The sequence below is a fragment of the Stomoxys calcitrans genome, chromosome 1, assembly GCF_963082655.1.
Source record: "Stomoxys calcitrans chromosome 1, idStoCalc2.1, whole genome shotgun sequence".
In the NCBI taxonomy this organism is placed as follows: Eukaryota; Metazoa; Arthropoda; class Insecta; order Diptera; family Muscidae; genus Stomoxys; species Stomoxys calcitrans.
The window spans coordinates 22,141,019-22,162,177 of record NC_081552.1 but is presented as its reverse complement, the minus strand read 5'-3'; the positions used below and the strand labels follow the sequence as shown (position 1 = coordinate 22,162,177).

At 36.6% G+C, this 21,159-nt stretch overlaps 1 protein-coding gene across 4 annotated transcripts in view; it reads left to right on the top strand.

Annotated features, from left to right (window-relative positions):
• The window catches only part of LOC106085042 (calcium-transporting ATPase type 2C member 1), a 661,371-nt gene that overhangs the window by 514,903 nt on the left and 125,309 nt on the right, over positions 1-21,159 (top strand). Inside the window, exons 1-2 of one of the 4 annotated variants that reach the window (XM_013249050.2) lie at positions 3,931-4,227; positions 11,718-12,029. The exons of 2 other annotated variants lie outside the window; for them this stretch is intronic. In XM_013249050.2, the coding sequence (XP_013104504.1) occupies positions 11,976-12,029 (54 nt within the window). In that variant the 5' untranslated portion in view covers positions 3,931-4,227; positions 11,718-11,975. Of the gene's footprint in view, positions 1-3,930; positions 4,228-10,935; positions 12,030-21,159 lie in introns of those variants that run through there. One more of the 4 variants, XM_013249048.2, reaches the window with a different exon arrangement.

The following is a 21,159-nucleotide window of genomic DNA, read 5'->3' as shown; positions in this document are numbered from 1 at the left end:
GATGCTGATATTACTTCAGGGTCCGCCTCTAAACTCCCTTCAAATCTCCCTTGCCTACTATGGCGATAAATAATAGGTATTTGATAGTAGAAAACGAATTTGATATCCAATTTTGAGGCCAAATGTTTGGGGATCGTGTCACCCCATAAACTCTCCCTAAACCAATGGCAATTAGAACTCAAATTAAAGAAATTTGAGAGTAGAGCACGTTGCAAATATTTTTTCAGGGCCAAGTACGTGGGTTGCCGCCCACCCTGCATACCCATTAAACTGGACATATTTGTGGAATACGGCAAAAAGAGGCTCAAATCTGTATCTGTTTCATGGTCAAGTGTTTCAGGGACACCTCATTTCATAAACTCACTCTAAACCACACATATATACCGACTATAGCAATATGTAGCTCCAATGTGGTTTTTGGGAGTGGAGTATGAATCTGATATCGACTTTCGGGGCAAAGAGTTTGGCTGCTTCAATCCACCACCAAATCCAAGAAAATGAAGTAGATCTAACATCCAAACTTTAATGGGCGAACTCTCCCCTTGTCCTATTTTCAAAAACGCCAGATCTCGGAGATGGATGGGGCGATTTAAGCGAAATTTAGTTTATAATAACTTAAATACAGGTTTTTTGTTTGTATCCTTATTTAGGGGGGGATATCTAGGGGGCCGCCCCACCTCCAAAGCCACCAGCCAAATGGAATATAAACCAATAATGACAATATGGGACTCAAAAGAAATGTATTTGACACCAGAGCACGAATCTGATATATATAGGGATCCGCCTCACCCCCTAAAACACACCCATACCGAACATATTTACCGACCATAGCAATATAAGGCTCCAATAAAAGGCATTCGGGAGAAAAGCACCAATATAATATACACATTGGCGCGAAATATCTGAAAGGCCGTACCAGCACTCCCAAACAGGACATATTTCCTGACGTCACCGTTAGGGCTCAGATAAAATAACAGAGTGAAAGACAGCGCAGCGGAGCGGTCCCAGTCCAGCTAGTCTTACATATAAGGTGAATGGGGAAAAAAACCTCTCGCACAATATGATATAAAAAAGGGTTCACGAAAATTTATTTTCAAAGTGGATTGCGCGTGAACGTTTTTAACTTTCATTCATTCGTGCATCAGAAAATAATCTTTGAGAAAAAAAATCAAAAAGTCAGCGCTCTAATAAACGAGGTTCTAAATTGACTTGCCGGGTAGAAACGTAGTGTAGGCAAGGAATCCTTGTTGTATATTTTTAGGGTCATGTCTTTGATATTGGGTTGCCCAAAAAGTAATTGCGGATTTTTTAAAAGAAAGTAAATGCATTTTTAATAAAACTTAGAATGAACTTTAATCAAATATACTTTTTTTACACTTTTTTTCTAAAGCAAGCTAAAAGTAACAGCTGATAACTGACAGAAGAAAGCATGCAATTACAGAGTCACAAGCTGTGAAAAAATTTGTCAACGCCGACTATATGAAAAATCCGCAATTACTTTTTGGGCAACCCAATATATACTTTATGGGGTCTCAGAGGCATATTTCGAGGTGTTACAATCAGAATGACGAAATTAGTATACTCCATCCTATGGTGGAAGGTATAAAACCTGCTAATGTTCACATCCTCTAATTCAGACAAGCCCTTAAAGAAATGAGACCCTAAAGTGGAACTCCTTCCGCCTGCCAGAGCGGGACACACAAACAGCTGATGTTCTATAGTCTCTTCTTCCTCAACGATCTCTCATCTTCTGTCATAACGGACACTATGGCTAAGACGTTTCCTTTAGCCAACGACAGCAGAGCGGTTGACCTCATCAAGTCTAGACCAGGCCACATAATTTTGGAATGTTCACAATCCCCCTTTGTGGTCATCAGTCATTCGTTGCCCTTTCAGCCTGATCCTGATGAATAAGCAATGTTGGTCTGTTGGAAACTCCGACTTATATGACATACATTTCCGACGCATAATACATACGTCAGAAACGTCATAAACCTAGCTAAAAACAACTAGTTATTGACAATTGAAAAATAATTAGGAAATCGTACAATTGGTTGAAATTTTTGTACATTTCTGAACACTGATGCATAGGTTAGAACGTGCTCCTATAAAAGAAAAAGTCTGACTTCCTGTCGAGAACATCAACAACCTATTTCTACTGTTATTCTCCCTCACTAATAGATACTGGCGGCATTTGTGAATTTCTAAAATTTTAAATAATTTGCATAGGCGCTATATCAACAACAACAAATCTAAAACATTGGTATGTTGTCGAAACTAAACAAGAAGCGGAGCAATTTCGAGGTTTATGATGTTAACTACTTGTTATACAAGTATATGAGGTTTACAACTTTTTGACTGTCGAAAACCTGAAAAATCGACATACAGACCATCTCCGGTCCAGAGGCTTTTGTTGTCGCATTTAGTTCATCGCATCAGATGGTATCGTACTCAGTGCGGCTGTGATGAACAAACAATCCATCCGGATGAGTATTGAAGAGTAGGTGGATTATTGTTTTTAATTGTTGATTTTTATTATTGATATATTTGTAGCAACGTCCACCACAGCATTATAGGCCTGTCAACTGCAGTGTCACCCAGTACATGACACGTGGTGTAAACCCCCATTTTTTGTCAATGGCTTTCTTGAATCTGTATGGCGCAAGCGCAGTTTTTCACTCCCTTTCCAAAATGTTTGTTAAAAAAAAAGGTATTTTGCGCTTTTTTTGAATGGAACATATTCTCCTTTCGAGGAGACAATTGTCTCCTTAACTTATAACTCCTGAAAAGATCAATTTCCGTGCTACGACCGGTGCTAAGTTCAATTTGCGCATGTTTTTCGCGATTACTTTTTTGAATTACAACAAAAATCTCAATGATGACAAAATTTTTTGTGTTCGTAGTCATTTGTAAGACCTGCTGGGCGCCAATTATAAAACACATAGAGAATACATGTAGTCAAATAAAATTTTCACAATTCAAAATGACCCACTGTGCACTTCTGTTACAATTTTCAGACCCATTGGGTGCCAGTAATAGTACTCAAAGAAGGCGCATGTAGAACAATTAAAATGATTTCACAAAAAAAACAAAAACACTGTGCGCTTTGGTATACTTTTGGGTTGCCCAAAAAGTAATTGCGGATTTTTTTAAACGAAAGTAAATGCATTTTTAATAAAACTTAGAATGAACTTTAATCAAATATACTTTTTTACACTTTTTTTCTAAAGCAAGCTAAAAGTAACAGCTGATAACTGACAGAAGAAAGAATGCAATTACAGAGTCACAAGCTGTGAAAAAAATTGTCAACGCCGACTATATGAAAAATCCGCAATTACTTTTTGGGCAACCCAATAGTACACCTAGAAATAGATTTGGTATCAGGAAGGCTTAACACATAAAACGACACACTGTGCACTTATCATTAATTTTCTGTAGAAACAAATCTGGATAAAATTGTCCATAGAATTTAATTGTTGCTGTTCTAATTCCCTATCACTTTATATTTATGATCATTGGTATGGTAACCCTTTTTGACATTCACTACCCATCGATAGCCTTTCGTAGAAGCACAACTCACTGAATCTCTCCCTCATTCTCTTTCAAAAATTAAAGTGTCTGGTCAGTCTCTTTGAACATAACTCGAGGTATTATAATTACCTTTGTTGTGGTTCTTACTTCGCTCTCAAGAATATGTGTATATATGTATGTAAACAATTGTATATGAATAACTACAAAACAAAACTCTTTTGTTTGACATGTGCCTGACTATCTCTTTGTCTGCTTTAGTTGTGTTGTAGGCGTTGGTACGAGTTTAGCATAACTCAAGATCATTGTTTATGTTTGCCTTACTGTTTGCTAAGCCATTGTTTGTTGTTGCTGAGGCATTTTGCGCTCTGTGTCTGTATGAATTCAATTCTTAATGGGGTCTGCGGCATGTTGCTGGTTTCAGAGTGAAGAGCTGTTTTGCAGTTTGTTTTCTGTAACTTTCGATACAAGATGGTGAAGGGAAAAATGAGCGCGTGAACGAATTTAGATACATAAATCGGCAACCGAGCGTGTGTGAATTCGTTTAAGACGAAAAGAGAAAAAAAAAAAAAGAAATTTGTCAATTTAATAAAGTGAATGTGTAAAATACAAATTAAAAAATAACCTAAATCAAACAAAATGAAATGTATACATCATAGTGAAATGAAACATTCCTATAGTTTAAGTCTAGTGTTGAATGTATGTAAATTTGCCTTTCCAACTTTGCGCGATCTACTTTTCGATTGCAATTTTTTTTTATTGAACATTAACGCCACGTTTCGTATTCCTTTGTTTTTTCTCGTCATTTCTGATACATGTTTGCTACAGCTACCATAGTACAATGTTGTAGTAGGCCTTACTTACAGCATTGCCATCTAAATAATTATTTCAACGTGTTACTTGTTCTATTTACACAGTTTCTGCTTTTGTTGTTGCTGTTGCCGTTAATGGTGTTGCTATTACTTTCAGTGACAACAAAATAAGCGAAACTCTACAAAAAATGAAAACGAAAGACAAGAGCAGCATTATTGTAGACAAGCATTTTATTGTATGATTTGATGATGGCGTATGTGTGTGTGTGTTTGTGAGTGACTGAACGAGTGTTGATGAATTGCCTAGGTTTCGAATGATTGGTGTTATTGTTGGCAGTGTAGACTGCAGCTCTTATAGGGTTGCCAAAGTAGCTGTAATTTATTATATCCACAGAATGTGGAAAAAAACCTCGAAATATGGGTCTTAGAACTCATTAAGGAGATTTGGGTTAAGTGGGTAGCTCAACGTCAGTGTGAGTTCAAGGGTAGTGGGTTAAATTGTAGGACAAAAACGAAAAATGCCATGCCGTGCCATGCCATTTTTTGTGCAACCACCTCCATGCATCCTGGTACAAATTTACACACACTAAACCATACGGATGGATTCACATATGTACTAATTTCAAGAAATCTCAAGTAAATGATTGAGAATTCTAGGACCTCAAGAAGTAGGATCGGGGAATGGGTTTTATTGGGGACATCTATTTATGGAATTATCTCGGCGGCGTTTGTGGTGGTTATTAGAGATAATGTACTTTATTTATGAAATTTGCCGATTTGCCAAAAACTTGGGCTCATAGAACATCACAATTTGTAATCGTGGAGACAGTTTGTTGCGATGTATATTTTTTTATGGAGCTATATGCCTGAAATGTAATGTTCGAGCGCACTATTGGGTAAGCATTGAGGCTTCTATGGACTCAACACGTCAAATCGAAGGTCCATTTAATAAGGGAGCTATATTCAAATCTGTTCCGTTATGGTCTATTTGCAATCCCCCAAAATCTTTATTAATATGTACAGCGGTCAAAAAAAGTATTCATCATTAGCAAAATTGATAATAAATTCACTTATTTTGGGTAATTGAAGAAAATTTAAAGTAAACAAATAATGCAGTTTTATGCAATAGTTTATATTTCGTAATATGTTTTAAAATAAATTCAAAAAATAAATTTAATTAGCGCAAAAAATGCAATTTTATATAATAACACCAAAAACAGAACAAAAAAAGTATTCATCATTGATGTGCTATCATCAAAGTCAAATTCAAATATTATTTGGGAATCCCCCTTTTCTGTTTTATTTAGTAAAGGAGGCTTTGCCCTTGACAGCAAATATTTAATTTCATTGAAAATATAGTTTTTGTCAAAATGGGTCGTAAGCAAAACGAGGTTTCTGATGAGGTAAAAGTTTTGATAATAAAACACCACAGGAATGGTTTAACTCAAAAAACTATCAGTGAAATATTAAATAGACCACGATCTACTATACAATCCATCATCAGAAAGTGGACAGAAACGAAAACTGTTGACAATAAACCAAGATCTGGTCGACCAAAAGCACAAGTTCAGAAAACTCCGAAGACAAATGCGACCATTCTTCGTAAAAACACTATGGAATATTTAGGGAAGGAAGTTACTACACAAACAATTCGAAATACACTCAAAAGGCATAGTTACAGAGGAAGAACTGCACGTAAGAAGCCCTTTATAAATAAAATAAACCGAGTGAAAAGGCTAAACTTCGCAAAAATGTATGTAAAACAGCCCGAATCATTTTGGAAAACAGTCATTTTTGCAGACGAGAGCAAGTTTAATCTTTTTGGGTGCGATGGAAAGGTCATAGTGTACAGAAAACCAAATACAGAGCTTGAAGAACGAAACACAGTTGCTACTGTAAAACATGGTGGAGGTGGTTTAATGGTTTGGGGGTGTATGGCGGCTTCAGGAGCGGGAAATCTTGAAATTATTAATGGAGTAATGGATCATAAGTATTACATTGACATTTTAAAGAGGAATTTAAAAGATAGTGCTGTAAAACTTGGGCTTGGTAATAACTTTCAATATTATCAAGATAATGACCCCAAACATTCTGCTTTAAATACCAAGATGTGGATGCTGTATAACTGCCCCAAAGTCATTAAAACTCCTCCTCAAAGTCCCGACTTGAACCCAATTGAACATCTTTGGGAACATCTCGAACGCAAATTGAGAACGCGCAATTTTTCGAGCAAGAGTCAAATGCAACAGGTGATAATGGAGGAATGGACTAATATAGACCAAAATATAACCGCTAAATTAGTCCAATCGATGTCAAACCGTTTAAAAGAAGTTATAAGACGCGGTGGTCGAATAACAAAGTATTAATTTTTTTAAATTATGTTATTTATTTTTTTGTTTTTTTGCAATGATGAATACTTTTTTTGTTTAATTTTTTGTGTTCAGCTGTAAAATGGCCCTTTTTGTTCCAATAAATACTATTTTTTTCTTTAAAAACAATGAAATTGTGTACATATATATCACACAAGCACTACTGCATCATTAGTTTAATATGTTTTTATTCCAATTGTCTTTTGTAGACTTATTAAAAAAAAAAAAACATTGAATGATGAATACTTTTTTTGACCGCTGTATATCAGAGGAAAATATCAAGTCGAAATGTTTATTCTTTCAAAATGATTTGATTTCGATGAACATGGCTTTGACTTCGAATCTCAAAACGACCAAAAATGTATGTATGGTGTAACGAACAATGGATTGCAAGGAAAATAAAAGCCAACCCTAGATTATCAGCTTTAATGCTATCTAGTGAGATTCAGGAGTGTAGGGACAACATTCGTTTCTACCAGTATAATGACCCCAAGTACAAGTCCGAAATTTTCCAACCTTAGCTTGTATGGTATTGTTGTCATATCATGAAATCAAGTCGAAATCACCGCATGGATCCAAATTGGTGAGCAGTTTTGATGACCTACAATCCATTAGCAATGCGTTTAATTTTAAGAAAAAACTTACTATTCATTTTTCTATGTAAGCATATAATTTTTTTTCCCGTTTTTAATAATTTTAGTCTTTATAATTTTTTTGAATAATTTTAATTTTTTTTTTTTCCTTTTCTAATACTATATGTATTTAAATGTATATAATTTTTATGTATCTCAATTATAAATATCCAAGTATAGGCCGATTTTGATCATATTTAAATATCCAAATCACTGTCTCAAATTGCAGCGAAATCGGATAATAAATGGGGCTTTTGTGGGCTTAAAACCCTAATTCAGCAAATCGTATATAACAACTATATCCTAACATGTACCGACCTATATATATATATATATATATATATATATATATATATATATATATATATATATATATATATATATATATATATATATTTATAAAAACAGTCCGATCTGGACCATACTCGTTCCGTATGTCGACAGGCCAAATAAAACTCACCGTCCTAAATTACGATCAAATCGGGTGGTTGGCGCGCTTGTTATGAACTTCCTAAATCAGTAGCTTGTTCTATATGGCAGCCAAATTTTATTTTGGCCCCATATAGGCAATTTGTGGTCTTAAATTTCAGCGAAATGGGACAATAAATGCGAGTTTTGTTATCTTAAGACCCTAAACCGGAAGAACGGTCTCCATGACAGCTAAATATAGTTAGATTTTACTCATGATGTTTGTTACTTGATCCTTTTTAGTTTCTGCCCATAAAGAGAAACCGTGCAAACAACTTGACAAATGCTATCAATGGCCCGACCGAGGCTCGTTTTTACTTGTTTTGACTTTAAGACGAAACCTTTTAAAATTGGTAGAAAACGTTTCTCTAATATGATTTCGATAACGATTTTACGAAAGTCAACTCTTAAGTCATCTCGCGTTAAATAAATAGTTTAAAATTTTTGTTCCACTTCACCAATATAACAAGTTCGTTAACCAAAAAAAAAAATTGTATATAAAAATTTTTTATTTTGTTGAAGAGGGGCGGATTTTGAGATTGGAAATCGCTCCGCTCCGGGTTCTAAAAATTACGCTCCCGCTTCGCCAAAATTGGACCTGTTCCGCTCCGCTCCGAATCCCTGAGACCAATGGACCCTTTTCCACTATTTCTAGATTTACTTAGTTAAAATAGTTGTATAATTTTCCCCTTTGTCCTCTTTTCGTTTAAGTCGTTATTGGTTTCACAACCTTTTATACACAATACTTACATTAATGGAATTGAACTTTCGATTAACACTGTGTAACCTTGCATTTCCATTTCATAAACTAAAGGGATTTGGTCCTGAAAGTTCCCTATAATGATGATTATGCGTAGCACAGAAATGATAAATGAGGTTGACGAAGTGGTATTGAAACCAAGTCAAAAATGTACTTTTTGTGGTCAAAAGGTATCATTTTTTACTCTTTATGGCCTACTTCTTCTCTCTCATAACTTAAAAGAAAAAATCGTTTAAAGACTTAACAGTGGGGAATACAAATAAAAAATACTATGTGCCAGGGATGGAAAAGTCAGTACTTTAGTACTTTCTTCACCCGAGTAATACCGTAGTACCCCCTCGTCGGAATTAGTACCTTTTCAAGCAATTTCGATGTTATTGAACCTTTTTTTGTCTTAAGAGCCGAGTATTTCTCACTAAACCAAATTTGCCACGATTCAGTTGTTAGCCGATCGAGTCAAGTGCATCCCATTGTCGAATTTGCGTTATGCAGATCGCTTAGAGAAAGGGGGCAATATCACTTATTTGACTTATTGAGCATCCGAATTCTATAAGAGATTCGTGCTCGACTCCCAATCGCTTAGAGAAAGGGGGCAATATCACTTATTTGACTTATTGAGCATCCGAATTCTATATGAGATTCGTGCTCGACTCCCAAGTACCTTTTATTTACGTCCCATATTGTACCGATCGGTCTAAATGGCCGTTTGGGAGGTTTTAGTGTGAGGCGTTGCCTCTTGTTGCTTCACTTGAAGTTTGAATATCTGATTTGTGTTTTTGGGTAATCACTGTGCAATCACAAACTCGTCCGACCATTTCCGATATATGTATATATCAGATATATCGCAAACCCTTCGTCTTCGGCTTCCTTTAAGGTACAGCAGACACTTCTACGTACTACACAGTGCAGTCCAATTAAAGTTGTAGCTCAACGATGTGCCGAGTGGTATAGCGACACCACATCGCAGTAGTAGCTAGGCTAGATACCTCACAAATATGCTAACCTCTGCGCAACGGTGGCCAGCTTCGTCTTCGGTTAGGATTATAAATAAATAAATGACACTTAAAAAAGTTCGGACTAAGAACCAAAACTTTTTTGGAGTTTTCTTTACTTAAATTTCCATCACACTTTGTGTAAACTGTAATCGGTAAGGCTGAAATCTTTATGCAAAACTTAAAAGTTCTCTTTCGATCCAAAAATTACCTTTTTAGTACCATTTTAAATTTTGCATTTTTCATCTCTGCTGTGCGCAGACCATTTCGCTCGTATATAATGCAAGTGTACTTTGATCACGAAAATTCCTTTAAAGAATAGTAGCACTTTGCATTTAGAATTCGTCTGAAGTGGACGCTTCGGGATTCGGTGCATAGTCATCGTTATACTCAGTACAGTTATAACTGTACATTGTTTTTAATTCTGTAATTTTATTACACGTGTTTTTATATACAGTTGGTGGGGATACCAACTTCGGAAGTACAACCTGGCATATAGAGTCGTACTCTGCCATTTCAATTAAAGTCCAAAAAAAAAAAAAAGAATAGTAGGAATACTTCTCTCATGTCTATGACTGCAGTCTGATTCAAGTTTTTAGTTCGTTGATAACGGTCGTCCTTGTTATGGCCGGGTCTGAACTCGAACTATATTTTGAGATGGCTCCCATATGGACCGAAAATTAGGATATTTTTCCCCTTGAAAGCACATAGAGCGTATTATTCATTAGATTACTTAAAAAAAAGGAAAAAATCAATTGCATCCATTTTATATCTCTTTCAACCATGTCCACCAGGATCCCGATTTCAATACGCATTTTTTACTTATTCAAGTTACTGGCAAATGCCGTTACTGCAGGTAATATCCTCATCACGTACATCTATATTCAGGAAAAACTTTAAGAAGAATAAATCCATTTTTGTTAATGTCGACAGGTAATGTTATGCCAACTATAAAATTCAAACTCTTTCCTTTTTTGAGTCTTCAAATAAATATGATGAAAAGTGGCTAATCTGGAAAAAGTACCAAATAACTCGCGGGGTTATCGTGGTTCTTTTGATGTTTAAAAAGTATCAAAAAAAAAGTACCAAAGTATCAAAGTTATCATCCCTGCCGTAACGTCATATATATCTTTTTAACTAACAAGCACCATAAACATGTTTTATAAATGTTGTTTCACTTGGCAACCCTATACGATCTCCATTTCTTGCCCATAATGTGAGAGCTCGAATATTAGAGAGTAAAGCAAGAGAGGGTTTATTTTGTTTATGTGCTAAATCTCAGAGTACCAGTTACACAGCATTCGCAGCGCAACAGCTGTGTGGCGGCAGCAGCAGCGTCAGTATTGCAAACAATGAATTTCGAATGTTTTGCAGTGTGCACACATTGACAGATGACGTCACAAGAACAACAATTCAATTCAGTAGCAATCAAACGAGAGTGTGAGAGATACAAAGACCGGAGCGGTAAATAGACAACTAATTTATTAATTTTTTTACTTGCAAGACGAGGAAAAAAAATTAATATAAATTTATTGAAGTAATGTCAACTATGCGACAAACGAAAACGAACGGTCGGTCGGAAATACATACCGGGTAAATTTATAAACATTTCGCAAAAGAAAAGAAAAAAATTGTTAACTAGATATCGGTCGAGTTCATAGTGAAAGTGTCTACTTGAGTAAATGAAAATATTGATGTGCAAGGATGTTATTTACAAAATAGAAACTACGAATTAGTAAACAATGATGCCAACAGAAATGTATTATTTATGAATTGGTGTTCAGGTCAACGAAAAAGGCAAAAAAGGAACTAAACAAACATTTAGAAGATGTAGAATAGAGTCTCCAACCATCGCGTGACTTATGGCGGAAAATCGATACTGATATCTACCCAGTAACCAACAAAAAGCTTAAATTATAATTTACAAATAGCCCCGCTAATATATGGAGCAATAAAAAATAAAAGTCGAATGTGATGATCAATGGTGCTTAATTTGAATTGGGGTTGCCGTCAATTGGCTGCCGCTGTGTTATCTTCATTGAATAACATTGGCCTATCGCCATAAAGTGTAGTGAATCTAAAAAGCAAAACCCTCTTTCTCCCACCTCCCAAAAAAATTGTGCGTAAATGGCTCATGTTTGCTTCTCTGCTTATAGTCTATGTCAAACTTCTTTTCTTGTGTGATTTAAAAATAATCGTCTTTTGTTTTAAAATAATTGATAAGACATAAGTTCTTTGAATCAAACACATATGCCCTAGCGGGCTGCTACGTCACAAGCAGGTTATCATCTTTTACGTCAGTTACGTTATCCCCGTACCTAATGATAGTGTGACGTGTTTTTTTGTTGCATACGTAACATTTCCATCAAACTTTGGTTATTTTTTTAAAAAAGTTTACCCAAAATATCCTCAACATGAACGGCAAAACTGCTTCAACGACAGCTTTAGTTATATACGATGATGACGATGTAAGTATTTATTCTTTTAGAATTGTATTCATTCAATTAAATTTATTTTAACCTATAGTGTGGTTAGCACCTTTCCGGTTAAGGGTTTTTAATTTTAAACTTTCTTGAAATAAAATCAACTTGGAATTTCTTGTGTATGATAAATCTGGTTTGGAGACCACAGTAGTGCAGAGTTTCTGGTTTTGAATCCTGGCGAGAACATCAGAAACAATTTATTCAGCGGCAGTTTCTCCTCCTATGCTGGCGGCATTTGTGAAGTTCTTTTCCCAAAAAGGTGTCGCACTGCGGCACGCCGTTCGGACTCGGCTATAAAAATGAGGCGCCTCATCATTGAGCTAAAACTTGTAACGGACAGCACTCATTGATATGTGAGAAATTTGCCCCTGTTCCGTAATGGAATGTGCATGGGTAAATTTTTGCAATCTGGTTTAAGAAAATCAACGCAGCAAGCTAAGTTTGAAGTTGAAAATGAAAGTTGAATTTTTGTTGAAAATGTGAACCAATTTCAATTTATTTTATATTCTCCACAGAAACTAGTTTATACACGCAAAAAAAAAAAAAAAAAATAAATAAATAAATAAAAAATAATGCACTTAAAAAATTACGTGTGCTATTGGGTTGCCCAAAAAGCAATTCCGGATTTTTCATGTAGCCGGCGTTGACAAATTTTTTCACAGCTTGTGACTCTGTAATTGCATTCTTTCCTCTGTCAGTTATCAGCTGTTACTTTTAGCTTGCTTTAGAAAAAAAGTGTAAAAAAAGTATATTTGATTAAAGTTCATTCTTAGTTTTATTAAAAATGCATTTACTTTCTTTTAAAAAATCCGCAATTACTTTTTGGGCAACCCAATATTTTGAAAAGTGCTTTTCATATCTTAGTAACACACGACATGTACAACTCAACATGTGCTAAATTTGACATGTCATACGACAACTACATGCCGTGTAATAAAGCCTTTAGGGATTTTGTAAGCAGCACGGAATTCCTGACTTATATTTTCTTTTTCGAGGTTACTTTTTAGCATATAGAGCGCACAGCAAGCCGATAACAGCATTGGTTGTATGTTCATAGTGGCATTGGGGGATAAATTTCCGCACCCTTTTTTCAACCTTACCTAACTTTGTTTATTGCAAACCCTTTAGCAGCTTCGTTTACGATAGAAGGGCATTTCTTTGGTGGTAAAACCAAAAACTATTTAATGGCAAAAAGGTTTGATGGCCGCAAACGATTATTCGTTTACCGGCCCAGTAATTATTCTTTTGTTTCTCTCCTACCAGAAAGAAAGGGTGGTTATTTGAGCGTATAGACCAGGGCAAAAATACTCAAACCATTGCGCTTACAAGAAAATAACCCTTAGCAAGCCCATGGGCTTGCACATAATTGCAATAGTGTGCTCGTCTTTTCTATAGAGAAACTTACTTATTTATTTATTTATGGATTTATTGTCTACACAACAAGATAATAATCTTATAATTAGAGTGTAGATTTATTGTTACATTATACATCCGACTAAAGTAGGTTCTTAATAAATAAACTAGGTTACAATAAATAAAAAGAGGAACAAAACAGTATTTACAAATAAAAAGTCTTAAAAAAAATGGGAATTTAACAAAAAACTCAAATAATAAAAAATTAAAAAAAAAACAAAATATTTAAAAAAAATTTCATAGCAAAATTTAAAGAAATTAAATATCAGTGAACTATGAGAAAAATTGAATAAGCCGTTTTTTAAATGTAATCGTATTACTGATGCATTGAATATCGTGTGGAAGATTATTCCAAAGACGTATGTTGCTAACATAAAATTGCCGTTCAGACATAAGGTATTAACTTTCTTCCTCTATCAGATTGGACAAACCTCAGTCTCTCGAACAAATATCTGGGTTTCTTTTCCACAATAATCTTATGTAAAAATATTAATGATCTGGTATTTAGAAGATTGTTGAAACTAAGTCCAAATAGAGAATCTACATATTGTGAAACATGCTGACTCCTTTTTAAACCATACACATAACGGACTATGCTGTTACAAGCTACATTCAATTTTCGGAGGCTCGAAGTATCACAATTCGAAAACAACCATATATCAAACCTGGAACTAGGAATGTTTTCACCGGAAGAATTCGGATATTTATGGGTGTAAAAGGGTGTGTGATCCATAAAGCACGAAGCTTTGCATAAGTCTGCCCGGCTGCAATGTTAGCATGATCGGACCAGCTCAAAGAACTGTTAAAAACCACGCCAAAATTCTTCGCACTAGATACAATATCAATCCTCTGGACATTAACGTATATATCCGGTTGTCGCATGATGAAATTCTTGTTTTTGTGAACAATCAAACGTTTCGACTTACTTGGATTTAACAACAAACCATTTGCAGTCGCCCAGTCATAAACACGATGTAGGTCGCGGACCTTTTTTTCGTCGTCTACATTGTCCACAAAGCCGCTTTGAAAAATCGGCACGTCATCAGCATACATCATAATCTGACCGTGTGCTAGTTGACGAGGCAGGTCGTTCGCATATAATGAAAAAAGAAGTGGACCTATAATCTAGCCTTGGGGAACCCCCTTAGGTACGAACAAGGGGTTAGATAAAATATTCCCTGTGCATACAGACTGCCATCTATCGCTCAGATACGACATAATCAGACTGGTTGCCGTTGATGTGAAATTAAAAAAATTCCGTAGTTTCATGCATAAATTCAGGTGAATAGCCGTGTCGAAAGCTTCGGAGTGATCCAAAAAAACCAGAAAGCCAATTTTGTTCTCATCAATGCCATTTCTGATCGATTCAGCCACTTCAACCAATCCAGTAATGCAACTATGATCAGAACGGAAGCCGGACTGTCTTTCTGACAACAGGGACTCTTGGTGAAGATATACCGACATCTGTCCATGAAGAATTTTCTCGAAAACCTTAGAGAGATAGCATAAGATTGATATCGGCCGATAATCAACGTTGGATTTGGGAATGGGGATAATCTTTGCATGCTTCTACGTAATAGGATACACACTGAAGCTCAAAATTGAATTAAACAGGTACGTAAAGTATATTGGAAGGAGATGTGGAAGTAACATTCGTACAAATCTCGGAACAACTCCGTTCAAGCCAATTGCATTTGATTTAACGCGGACAAAACTCTCATAAACTTCCTCATGGCTAACACATCTAAACTCAAAAGGACTAAGGGCATCAAAAACGAAAGCGAAATTATCACTGTAAAATTGCGTGTCCGTTTGTATATCGGGTATGCTTACGAAGGTCCTGTTGAGTTCATCTAGATCCCCATGGTATCGAATGTTAGACTTGGGTTTACCCACTCCGATGTCATGTATACCTTCCACTTACTCCTCGAGCTCACTGCGCAATCATATCTTGAATAATACTCCATTTGAGCCGCATTAGTAAAACTGTTAACTTTCCTCCTGGCTTCACGGAAATCTTCTTTCAGCTCTGGAGACTTGAAACGCTTCCATTAACTGTAAGCCAAGTCCCTATCCCCGATAAGCGCCTTGTTTCTTGAATTCAACCATGGCTTTGTTTTGGCCGAAGCCCTTTTAATCCGTATTGGAACTGTTGCATCACAGAGACGTAAAATGTTATCCGTAAATTCTCTCACACAATTTTTATACCCTCCACTATAGGATTCCGTTTGAAACAAATCGAGCTATTGGTCTAAGACCCCATGAAGTATATGTATCGCCATGACACTTTATTTCTTATGTCTAGCCATGCCCGTCCGTCTGTGGAAAGCACATTCACATTCGAAGGAGTAAAGCAAGGCGGTTGAAATTTTGCACAAATACTTACCATAAGTGTAGATCAGTTTCGACTGTAAATGGACCATATTGGTCCATATTTAGATACAGCCCCCAAATCAACCGATCTCGAATCTTGAATCTCAAGAGAGCGCAAATATTATCTGATTTTGCTGCCATTTCGCACAACCAATTGTCCTTCAACGTACGTGCCAAAGATGACCTGATTCGGTTCATAACCTGATATAACTCCCATAAAAACCGATCTACCAATTATACTTTTTGAGCCTCTATAGGGCGTAATTCTTATCCGTTTTGGCTTACATTTTGCATTTGACCTCTAATTTACGTGCCTAGTATGATCCGAATCGGTGCAAACTCCCATAATCCCGATTTAAATTCTTGAGCCTCTAGAGGGTACAATTCTTATCCAATTTGGCCAAAATTTTGCTTTGTGGCTTTTTCTACGACCGCTAACACTCGTATCGGTTTAAAACCTGAAATAGCTCCTATATAAACCGATCTCCCGATTTTACTTCTTGGGCACATATAGAGCGCAATTCTTATTCGATTTGGTTGAAATTTAATGGCACAATGGCATCTACTGTGGTCTCCAACATTCAAGCCAAATATGGCGCGAATCGGTTCATTAGCTGATACAGTTCTAATAGCATAGCAATTCTTAGCCATTATCCTTGATTTGCTTATGTAGAGATATCGGGCAAAGAACTTGACCAATGCGATACATGGTGGATTTAAGGTCCTAGGCCCATTAAAGGCACATTTTTTATTCGATTTCGCTGAAATTTGAGGTAGTGAGATGCAATAGGCCTTTCGACATTCTTGTTCAATACGGCCCAAATCGGTCCAGATTAAGATATAGCTGCCATATAGACCGATTTCTCTATTTAAGGTCTTGGGCCGATAATAGGCGCATTTATTGTCCGATTTCGCAAATATTTGGTATAGCGAGTTGCGTTAGGTTCCTCGACATTCGTATTGAGTATGGTTAAGATCTATATCTCGATATAACTACCATATAGACCGATCTCTCAATATAAGGTCCCCGACATCCCTGTTCAATTCGGCCCAGATTTAAATGTAGCTACCATATATACTGATATCCCGATTTAAGGTTATACGCCCATAAAATGTCAATTTATTGCCCGACTTCGTTGAAATAAAGCACTATGAGATCTGTTCGATTAATCATCGAATTGACACATTTCATAATGGTACTTTGCCACACGACACGGCCCATCGATATTCGTCCCGAATATGGTCAAGATCGGGCTATATTTGGATATAGCTGTCATATAACCGATCTCCCGATTTAAGTTATTGGGTCAACAAAATCACGTTTATTACTCGATTTCGCTGGATTTGACACAGAAGACTGTGTTAGGCTCTTCTACATTCATGTTCTGTCATATACGTACACCGATCTCCCGATTTAAGTTCTTAGACCCTTAGAGTTTATAATTGGATATATCTGCCAAAAAGACCAATATTTTGTTTTATAAAATTGAATAGTGACATACATATATATTAGACCACTCAATGTCCGTGCCGAATTTGGGTGCTGAAGTTATCCAACTTTTACCGGAAATCGGATTTACATATATACCCGAGATGGTGGGTATCCAAAGTTCGGCCCGGACGAACTTAATGCCTTTTTTATTATACCCACCACCGAAGGATGGGGGTATATTCATTTTGTCATTCCGTTTGCAACACATCGAAATATCCATTTCCGACCCTATAAAGTATATATATTCTTGATCAGCGTAAAAATCTAAGACGATCTAGCCATGTCCGTCCGTCTGTCCGTCTGTCTGTTGAAATCACGCTACAGTCTTTAAAAATAGAGATATTGAGCTGAAATTTTGCACAGATTCTTTTTTTGTCCATAAGCAGGTTAAGTTCGAAGATGGGCTATATCGGACTATATCTTGATATAGCCCCCAGATCGATCCGCCGTTTTAGGGTCTTAGGCCCATAAATGCCACATTTATTGTCCGATTTTGTTCAAATTTAGGGCAGTGAGTTGTGTTAGGCCCTTCGACATCCTTCGTCAATTTGGCTCAGATCGGTCCAGATTTGGATATAGCTGCCATATAGACCGATCCTCCCATTTAGGGTCTAAGGCCCATAAAAGCCACATTTATTATCCGATTTCGATGAAATTTGGGACAGTCAGTTTTCTTAGGCCCTTCGACTTCCTTCGTTAAATTGGCCCATATCGGTTCAGATTTGGATATAGCTGCCATATAGACCGATCCTCCGATTTAGGGTCTTAGGCCCATAAAAGCCACATTTATTATCCGATTTTGTTGAAATTTGGGGCAGTGAGTTGTGTTAGGCCCTTCGACTTCCTTCGTTAAATGGGCCCAGACAGGTCCAGATTTGGATATAGCTGCCATATAGATCGATCCTCCGATTTATGGTGTAAGGCCCATAAAGGCCACATTCATTATCCGATTTTGCTGAAATTTGGGACAGTGAGTTGTGTTAGGCCCTTTGACATATTTCTTCAATATGGTCCAGATCGGTTCAGATTTAGATATAGCTGCCATATAGACCGATTTCTTGATTTATGGTTTTGGGCCCATAAAATGCTCATTTATTGTCCGATGTCGCTGAAATTTGGAACAGTGAGTTAAGTTAAGCCCCTTGACATACATCTGCAATATCGCACAGATCGGTTCAGATTTGGATATAGCTGACATACAGACCGATATCTAGGTTTTAGGTTTTGGGGCCATAAAAGACGTATTTATTGTCCGATGTCGCTGAAATTTGACACAGTGAGTTTGGTCAGGCTCTTCGACGTCCTTCTTAAATTTTGCCCAGATCAGTCCAGATTTGCATATAGCTGCCATATAGACCGATCTCTTGATTTAAGGTTTAGGGTCCATAAAAGGACATTTATTGTCCGATTTCGCCGAAATTTGGGACAGTGCTTTGTGTTAGGCTTTTATACATGTTTATGCAACTTGGCCCAAATCGGTCCAGATTTGGATATAGCTGCCATGTAGACCGATATCTCCATTTAAAATCTTGGTCCCATAAAAGGCGCATTTATAATCCGATTTCACTGAAATTTGACACAGCGACTTAGTTCGGCTTTTCGACATCCGTGTCGTATATAGTTCAGATCGGTATGAGGTATATGAGTATAAGGTATGAAATTTTCACCGAATTTTGATGAAATATATACCCGAGGTGGTGGGTATCCAAAGTTCGGCCCGGCCGAACTTAACGCCTTTTTACTTGTTTTCTTTACCTTAATCTGTTGCGCTTTTGGTCTGATTTTATGAGTTAGCACATCTGGCAAGATCCATAACAATTTGCTGAGAGCAAATGCCTTCGCGGAGCAACGAATGTTGTTAGTAAGTCTTTAAAGTCCTGGTGCGAGATTTTTAGTTAAAGTCTTATGCAAGTAGTTGTCATTAGATTTGAACCTGATACTCTTGCGAAACACAGTGCCAATTGAGACGGGATTGAAAAACAAAGTGAGTTATCACATTTAACGTTTTCAATTTTACAGAAGAACAAATTTATTAACTTCGAAAATCGAAAAATTTTGCCGAAGGTAGGGTTTGAACACTAGACTCCTGTTGTCCAAACCCAACACTTTCGGTCTGGCCTACAAGCGGTATATGAGAAGCATGGGATTTTTAGGAAGGAGTGGGAGTGTAAATTATTTTAAAAGCTTTCAGCGACGAAATTTTTTTTTTTTGCTTGCTTGGGGTGTAACCAGCAACTTTCCTCTGGACCACCAGTAGGGGGTAATGAGATTGGTTGTGGTAATCTCGTAGAATCTGTGGATTTACACATTGGTGTTGATGTAGTGGACAAGAAACGCCAATTCTTTGAGATGATATCTATTTATTTTAATTTTTTTTTGTTTTGCCAATGACAAATAAATTTTTAATTAAAATTTATAAAGCGAAAATTAATAATTGTGACATTTTCAGTCAAAGTGGTCTTGAACTTACTTCCCTTGTGGTGCAAATCCAACACGTTTGCTTTGTTCTACCGAAGTAGTACGTGTTTCGAGGAATTATCAATAGATGATAATTCCTCGTTTGGGTCTTTATGAGTATTCTTCTTCTTCTTTATAACTATCTCACGAAAATTGAGTTAAAAGGGGAACAAATCAATGGAAAGTGTAAAAAAATAAATATATAATATATATAATAAAATAAGAAAGAAAATAAAAATATTTCGAGTTCAGCTCTTGTGTTGCACGCTATATGCGCTTCTTCTAGGCTACAAGCGATTGATCCATGCGGCTGGCTAATAGGGTAGGGGGTCCTCAAAGTTCGATGGTAGTTGTTTGTGACATTTTAATCGCACCTAACTGTTACTAGAACACATATTTTTGTTTGTTGTTGTTGTTTAAGAAAAAAAAAATTACTTTTATGTCACAAATTGGCTTTCTTTTTTTTGTGAAGAGACTGGATTATTAGGAAAGCTTCTTCCTAGTCTTCTAAGTACAATACTTTTCACGAAATGTCACATCATATTTTTCTAGTATCGTCAAAAATTAAGATACTCGAACTTTGGGATAAAAAACACTAACAACGACACGATCATCATTTGCACACAATAGGTCTGTTCGCGTACTTTTCCAGTAAAAATTTGCTGGAGAGTAAGAGCAAACAAAAGTAAGCGACTTCCAGTAAAAATTTGCAGGAAAACAGCTGTTTTGGTTGTTTTTTTATTTGCTTGCTTGGAAAACAATTTTTTTAAATTAAAAAATGCTGGTTATACTTTGAGGTATTTTCCTTAGATAAACATCAATTTATTCACCCGAGAGTGAAAACGCCAAAAGGGGAGCTATTCGTATATCCGTGATCTCCGTGCCGCTGGACAGCCATCACAAATTACCGTGCAATCCCATGGCAGCCGGTTTTACGTACCGCACGTAAGCTACGAATGTCATCCGTGGGGCCAAGTCGCGCAAGGCGCTAGTTCCAAGCAGCATCTCTACACTGAAGCTGAAGAATCTGTATCTGCCTGGAGTCGATTACCTTACAATTGTCCTCAGCCTATCTGAACACTTTTGTAGTACCCGATGTTTGGAAGATGGGCAGTCTGATCCCGCTACTGAAACCTGACAGGACACGAGCAAGGGGGAGTCGTACAGACCGATCTCCCATTTCTCATCAGTAGCCAAGACGCATGAGGGGCTACTCCTCCCGCTGGACAATTTCCATTCGCCGATTATCAGCATGCATTTCGAAGGCTGCATAGGACTACAACTGCTTAACATGCCATCACGATATACCAAAGTACAGTTGTTGTGCTGACAAATATACCTTGGACTAACCATCTAATGCGTGGCTAGATAAATTGTTAC